The 8,200-nt window shown below is 37.3% G+C and overlaps 1 protein-coding gene across 1 annotated transcript; it reads right to left on the reverse strand.

The window, feature by feature from the left end:
* Nucleotides 1-1,996: 1,996 nt before the first annotated feature.
* On the reverse strand, nucleotides 1,997-2,944 carry LOC101993027 (olfactory receptor 5AN1-like). The gene has a single exon (XM_005369684.1). It carries the CDS (start codon nucleotides 2,942-2,944, stop codon nucleotides 1,997-1,999), a length of 948 nt encoding a protein of 315 aa, XP_005369741.1.
* Nucleotides 2,945-8,200: the final 5,256 nt, after the last annotated feature.

Raw genomic sequence — 8,200 nt, forward strand, 5'->3', positions numbered from 1 at the left:
GTGAGTGGGGGGAAAGAAGGCTGTAGCTGGTTTTGTATAGCAGCACTTTGGGGTGCTACTGGGAGATTGTATCTGGGAGGGCAGAGGGAGGAGAGACTATCTGTGGAAAGCCTAATTCAACATGTTTTTTTTAAAATATCCATACTTATAACCTTTTACTGCAGAAGAAAGAAAATATATATCAATAAATTTATGGCAAACAATAATTTCTTATAGTCTTTATGCCATAAAATGCATGCACCAAATATCCTTTAAATTCAAGAATTTGAGTGACTTCAAGTGAGAATCTTTTATGTGTCATTACTATATTCCAGATAAGCAATATTATTGAAGATATATTTCAATTTATTTGTGTGGAATGTATTTATCCTAATTTTTTGTTATTGATAAAACCAGACTTAGAGTAATTGGAAACTGCATGAAGTTTTAGGTATCTGTAAGTACCCAAAACAAACTATAGAATAGTTTATAGCAAAAAAATAAAAAGCAAGAGAATAAAACAAATTACTTGGATATGGTGAAATAACAGAGTGACTTGAAATTTTTATGATCTTACTAAGTCAAATGTTATAGCCATGAGATTCAGGTCTGTTGAACAAAAAATCAAAAATTCAATAGACTAATAACCGAGCTTTATTTTTTAATATCCCATAGTTACTCAAAGTCAGATAAGGTCAGTCAACCTGAACCATATCTCATATCCCAACTAATAGAGCAATCACTGTCTGTCACATTGGCTTCTAGTAACAAAGTAGTAAGCACACAGGGCTAAATATGGACGTTCTCTTCAGACTTCCTCCTGCAGACCTTCATATCACCTCTGCTCCTCTTTCACTAACAAAATCTATCACAGTTAAAAGTGATTTTGAACATCTGTCATGCTCGATCTTAAGTGACAAAGAAACTAAAAGAAAGTAAATATGGAACAAGCTAATGCCATTGTCTCTTAATCATGAACTGGTTTATAGATCCTAAATATAGATGAGTTACCATGCTCTCTACAGAAAAGTCCATTCAAAATCCTCTCAGACACTCCTGTTCAGGGTTCAGGATCTTTGATGGACACTTTGTAGTTTCTTGATTATACCTATATTGTTTTTTAATTTTGAAAGCCTATTATTGTTTTTCATATTGTTCTTAGTCTTTAAAAGATGAGTATTCATTAACTTAGTACAGTGAATTCATAGGTGTATTGCCATAAGAAACAAAGCAGATATTTGAAATATCAGAAACAAACTGATAATAAGATACCATTGTATATGTTAACTAATGATAAATAAAAATGCTTTAATATGACAAAATAAACCACAGTATCAGATACTACTACTGATCATTTGAAATTTAAATATGAAATTTCATCTGGACTCTGGTTTCAAGAATGAAATAAGCACACTCATATTAAATAGCTCTGAACAAATCATATCTTTCATTACTACTGAAGACTTAAACCATGTCTTCTGAACTTAGGTAGTAGTCAGTAGTGACAAGTATTTTAACAAAACTTGACATATGATTAGGACTGATTTTTCTTAGGAACACTGCAACTAGGAGAAGTACTTTGCTTCCAGGAGGTATAGTCAAGCCTGCATTACATTATTCCTTCAAACAGAGGTTCCTTGCTCCAAAACATAGAACAACCCACAAAGTCTTTATTATGCTGCATTGGTCCATTTGTCAGACAAGGCTTCTGGAGCCAGGGAGCTCCATCCAGGCATCTTCTGTAAGGTGAGACCCAGGCAACTTCAACTGCAGCAGCAAAAATTTATAAATTTAGATGTTTCACAAATACTGTGGATAAATAATGAAACAGGAGGCTATTTCTGATGGAACAAGAAAAATATAAGCCTCCACGATTTATAAGGATAATGTTTCAGTAGTATCAAATCAGTTATGGTCTATATTGCTGCATAATCTGTATCAAGCTGAGCCTCTGTTCAATGTATGTAGGAATTTTCTTACTGACATGCCAATCAGTGACAAATCTCAAAAACTTTTGTTAGAAGCATTTCATCTTCCTCTGTAACCTCTTTATAGCATCTCTGATTTCCTTGTTCCTCAGACTATAAACCAAAGGGTTCAACAATGGCGTCATCACAGTGTAGAAGACAGATGCAAATCTATGTAAGCTGGAGGAGCCACCAGAGCTGGAACTCAGGTAGACAAAGGCACTGGAGGTGTAGAATAGGAAAACAGCTGTCAGGTGGGAAGCACAGGTGTTGAGTGCCTTGGACCTGCCCTTAGCTGAAGTGATCTTCATGATGGACAAGAAGATATAGCCATAAGATACCATGATGGCTAAGCCATTTGTAGGCCCAAACAATATTGTTGCTATGGCAAGTACGACCTGTGCATAGGAAGTGTCAGTGCAGGAGAGATTTAACAGCTGGGGCATGTCACAGAAGAAATGTCTGATGACATTAGGTCCACAGAAGTGCAGCTGCAGCAAGGCACATACCTGAGATAAAGAACCTATGAGCCCTGCTGTGTAGCTTCCCATTGCCATGCGAGCACACAGGGTGGGTGACATGATTGATGAATAGAGCAGTGGGTTACAAATGGCAGCATACCTGTCATAGGCCATGGCTGTCATGAGGCAAGATTCGCTCAGTCCCATCGTGGAAAAGATAAAGTATTGAACAATGCAGCCCACAAAGCTGATATATTGCTCTTTCTGAAAGAAGTTGGAAAGCATATTGGGGATCGTTGTGGTTATGTAGCAAATGTCTATAAAGGACAGATTACTGAGGAAGAAATACATGGGTGTGTGGAGGTGGGCATCCAACCTTATTAAAACAAAGAGAGAGAGGTTCCAGGTGAGCGTTGTAATGTAAATTGTGAGGAATATAACAAAGAGCAGGACTGTGATTTGCGGGAAATCTGAGAATCCCAGGAGGATGAATTTGGTGATCTCAGTAATATTTTTTCTTTCAGTCATTGCTTCCATGATTCTAGTATCAGAGAGGAGAAAAAGAACACTTGACTGGGTCAAGTGAAATAGTAGCATTTTCTGTGACTTGCTCCAGTAAGTTTAGAGGAGATGAAAAGCTCCATTGTCCTTCTACAGAAAAAATCCCAGCATTTCTTCTATAGCTGACAATATATTTTCCATATCATAGCTGATTCATGTAGTGTCATGAGGATTATTAAAACATATTTAAAAGATTGAATGGAAATATTTATTAAAGCATCCATGAACTGCTGAAATTATGAAAAAGAAGGCAGATGTCACTGATTGTAATGAAATGGTTTCAGTGTCCACTGACACTTCTAGATGTAACTGCTGCATCATACTCGTGGTGGTGCAGGTGGCATTATTTTAGAATAAAACTGAAAGTGTTTTATATCACATATTATGACTTTAGTAATTTTTGTAATTTTTCCTTTAGGAAAATTTACCCTATTTACACAATTGTCTCAATTATTTGCTAATACATTTAAGACAACATTTTCAAAGTGGCCTGGAGTATAATATAATTGTGATAGAATGATGCATATATGATCAATCAATTTCGGAATAAGTCTTTGGGATGCCCTTAGGGAAACACCCACTCAGAAAGTGGTGGTTCATGCTTGGCACTAAGGGAGGATTATCTCCATTTTAGAGTGTTTTTGTTTCTTGGACAACAATATAGCAGGAATGTGGTTAAAGGTTTAAAATCAGGGCGTCAGGTCTGATGCTCCCTTTCATTATGATTTTGTCTAAAGTGCTAAGGAAACCAAAGTTCTTTTCTTAACAAAGTGAGTGCCAGTGCCTTTGAACCCTGAGTTTACTAGGACAGTTATGAGCATCCCCAAAACACTGACATAAAGGCTTAAATTCAGAGAAACCTTTGAGCCATCTGCTGCAAGAGATTTCATTATTTTCTTTAATTGCGTTTTGTAACATGGAGAGGCCAACTTCAGCGTATTCTGTGTAGCCCACCATATACAGAAGGGACTGGGGAGATGTGGATTCTTGTTTTTATTCCCAGTAAGATTTTTCTTGATAGTTCTACAATTTGGCAAAGGGGAATTCTGAATATACTCACTCTCTTTGATGGATGTGTTTCCTGTATTACCTTCTCTCTGGACAGCTAGGGTAGAAAAGCAGACTGATGGAAATCTTGAATGGAGACTTAAATAGGTACAGGAGCTAATCAAGATGTTTCCTAGTGCTGACTTGAAAAAGATTCTATCAGTTTCAGGCTTGAGCAGCAGAGAATCAGGTGAAGGTGAGAATGTTGGTGCATAATCAATGGTTCAAACTCACACTATCTGCACCTATCATGTTAATTCCAGTATCTGCTGTGCCATCCTGTAGATTGCAGACTGCCAGCACAATGAAGGAGAAGAGCCAAAATCTGTTTGAAGCCTTTCGAAGGTTAAAAGAAATTACATGAGGTCTGTGTCCTATCATTAACACTTACATTGTCTCTAGCTAAATAAAAATTAATACTCAAGTCATGTATTCTTCTTTTCTTTCCTCTATGTGTTTATTTTTTATAACAGAATAAACTATCTTTTTTCATTATACATACCAATCCCAGGTTCCCACTCCCTCTCCTCTTCCCATTTCCTCCACTCACCCTCCCACCCCACCTTTATCCAATCCTCAGAGAGGGAAAGGCACATTGTCAATCCATGTGTTTCAACAGAGATCAAACATTATTTTAAAAGCAGAATTCTGAAGAAGAAATTGAAATATAAACATTGTGAATATTGAGAAATTTGGAACACAGACAAGCATGTTTGATCTCAGTCCACTTCCCTGACAGAAAGTGTTTTGTTTTGGTTCAGGTGTCTGTGACTGCCTCGCACTGCGGCCAGGAATTACACTCACTGTTTCCTTTGTCATTAGATGTCCACCTTGTCCTCCTCACACCAGAGAACAACCAGAAGGTAACGGATTCCACAGTCAGATATTTTCCAGTTCAGCATTCATCTCACACCCCAGATTTACATGTGAGATAATTCTATTCACCAAAGGTCAGAAATCTGAGTAAAGAGGGAGAAAATGACATTCAGGGTTGGGAAGTGGAGAGGTAAGGGGGGATGGGTAGGTGAGGTCAATTTCTAAGAACATAGTCCCACTTAAGTCTTACTTTTAAAACCTACATGGATCTTTAGATAACACAGATTCTACCTTCCAAACCTTAAATTTCAGTCCCAGCTGCAATATTAGAAGAAGACAAGTTTCTTGCGCCTATTTATCTTCCCATATATTTTCCAGTTGAGCTTGATTTCTCTCCTAAGTGCATGTTTTCGGCCAAGGACTTAGCTGGTAGCTGTCCACTGACAGCAAGTTTGACAGAAGCTTTGGGATCCTGTTGAGACCTAAAGTGGAAGGGGAAGAGCCAATTATAGGGAACACACTATAGACACTTGCTCTCTGGTGTAATGGCTGCTGGAGAGATTTCCCTAATGATTCCAGGCCCACTTTGCCATTTGTAGCAATTTTCCACTTTCTTCTAGTCTCCTTTATTTAATTGTTTTTATTGAACTATATATTTTTTTCTGCTCCCCTCCTTTGCTCTCTCTCCCCTCCCCTTCTACCTTTTCTCATGGTCCCCACGCTCCCAATTACTCAGATCTTGTCTTTTTCTGCTTCCAATGTAGATTAGATCCATGTATGTCTCTCTTAGGGTCCTCATTGTTCTCCAGGTTCTTTCAAGTTGCAAATAGTAGGCTGATTTTTCTTTTCTTTATGTCTAAAAGCCACTTATGAGGGAATACATATGATATTTATTTTTCTGTGTCTGGGTTACCTCACTTGATATGATGTTTTCTAGATCCATCCATTTGCCCATAAATTACAAAATGTCATTTTTTTCTGCTATGTAGTACTCTATTCTGTAGTTGTACCATATTTTCTTTACCCACTCTTCAGTTGAGGGATATTAACTAATAAAGAAGAGATCATGAGTTTTGGAGGTGGGGTGACACTGGAGGAGGTGTAATGGGAAAAATAAAGGGAGTAATGTAGATGAAGTGCCCGTGTATGAAATTCCTATAAGAACTATTAAAAATGTAAAATTCTAGGTCAATTCTCTGAACTTTGTTGCTTTAATTGGAGGAGTTTTTGAACGTGAAAGAGACTGTTCATCACTATGTTAGCTACTGGTGATGCAGGCAGTCTCAGTTTATCTGCTTTAGCCACCCTTAATTATAGGGAAAAATGAGTGGATGCAGTATGTTAATAATCTAATTCTTGTTGTTAGGTGAGTCCTTTTATATCCCCTGATTAGGATTAAGATGACTAGTTATTTAAACTAAAAAGATGTCCTTTCTATAAAATTTGATGAAGATTTTTAGCTGTGCAGTTTACTGAGATACATACATTAGCAAAATGACTAATATAGTGAAGGCAAGTAGTATAGCCATCATCTGATAGAATATCCAGTTTATTTTTATGGAAAGCATAGCAAAAATTATGCAGCAAAATTCTGATGTTTAGCACAATTTAACAAAAGCTACAATACATTAAATTTTTATATTTCTTTAAGAATTTCATTTATGTATACTAATAGATATAATATATATTTATGTATATATGCAGATATTTATATTTCACTGTTTCTAATAAATACTGTCTGTATCAGCAGGGGTATGGAGCTATCCACTGCAACATGGTGCCTACAAGGTGCCCACAACCACCATTAATCCCCAACAGCTCCTCAGCTAGGGCTGTTACCTCAGGAGCTCCCTTTCTATCCATGATGGAGCTCTGACTAGCTTGATCTTGTATAGGTCTTCTGCAGTTAACCACAGCTGTTGGGAGTGAATGCAGACAATGGCCATTTCGTTCCAGAATTCAGCGGATCATAGCACTCCTCCCATGCTCTAGCTCTTACATTCTCTTGTTCGCTCTTTCACAATGGTCTCTGAGCCACAGGAGAGTTGTTACAGATATTCCTGTGAAGGCTGAGCACTCACAGGCACTCACCATCACTTGGATCAGTTTCTGCTTTATCCATTGCCACTGAAATAGTAAGCTTTTCTATCCAAGGTTGTAGCCCAGATGTCTGATAATAAACATAAATATTTATAAGATAGTTTGACAACATGACCATTTATTTTGAAAATGACAATAGGTTTCCCTCTAGGGCCTATGATATCCCTAGCTGTGGGATTTTGTACAGTTTTATAGTTCTAGGCATGCAAACAATTTTATGGAATTCCAGTCAGGAAAGTGGCTGGTTACTCCCATAATAGTCCTGCCAGTATTGTACTAGTGGAGACATGTCTAACAGAGCAGTACTGAATGTAACATCATAACATCAACCATGTTGGGAGTCAGATAGATCCAAAATTTTTCCAGAGGTCTTAATGAAAGGACAAAGAGAATGCTAATTCTGTGTCTTTGCTCAGGATTAGACTTGGCAAGGTCTGGATGGGGCTAGGGTCAGGGCCTTTAAGATTTTAAGATTTTGATCTCTGGGATCCAACTTTCACTGTTAATGGGCTGTGGTTATTAGTCTTCAGGCATTTGTCTGAGGTATACAGTGCTCTCTTTGCCAACTAGTTTCACTTAGATTTTTGCTGGCTGTGGCTCATACTCCCCCAGCAAATAATATATAAGATGCTATAAGTCCTCATAGAATGACTGGCATGAGTTATCAGCTCATGTAAACCTCTGGATCACAGTTTTCTGTCTTCTTTATTTTCTCCTTATTTTACTCCTTGGCACATTACTGTTTGAAACCCTTATTCTTTCAGGTTTAGATCAACTATAATTGTCATGAGTCATCAGATCATGTAATCCTCTTGATCACAGCTATCTGTCTTTTTTATTCTCTCTTCAGGGATCTCCCCGATATCTCACTTTTTGGGACCCTTATTCCTCCAGGTTTAGGTCAACTGTAAGTGTCATGTTTTGGTGTAAAAACTGATGTAAAATAGCCCTTTATTTCTGTCATAGCTTTTATCAAGTATGTTGTCACAGCAACAAAATAATCCAGTGCTCTATAGAGGTATGGTCTATCTTCTTCCATAGAACTATTTGAGCACAACATCTGGAAAAAATGAACCTACTAAGAAAAGATGAGAGAAGACAATGGTTTTATTCTTCAGGAAATAGACAGACTGTTCATCTTCTTCCTGTTATACAGCTGGCCATACATATGACCTTGATTCAGGAAGTGTGAATATGTTTCTGTCTTCAAATTACCAACTTCAAAAAATATTCCAGAATCAACATTATTATTCTGTCTTTGAAAATAAA

This window comes from Microtus ochrogaster, unplaced genomic scaffold (genome assembly GCF_000317375.1).
Source record: "Microtus ochrogaster isolate Prairie Vole_2 unplaced genomic scaffold, MicOch1.0 UNK56, whole genome shotgun sequence".
In the NCBI taxonomy this organism is placed as follows: domain Eukaryota; kingdom Metazoa; phylum Chordata; class Mammalia; order Rodentia; family Cricetidae; genus Microtus; species Microtus ochrogaster.

What these genes read in the sequence shown, in the direction of transcription:
- LOC101993027 (XM_005369684.1), bottom strand. Translation starts at nt 2,944, where the DNA reads ATGGAAGCAATGACTGAAAGAAAAAATATTACTGAGATCACCAAATTC.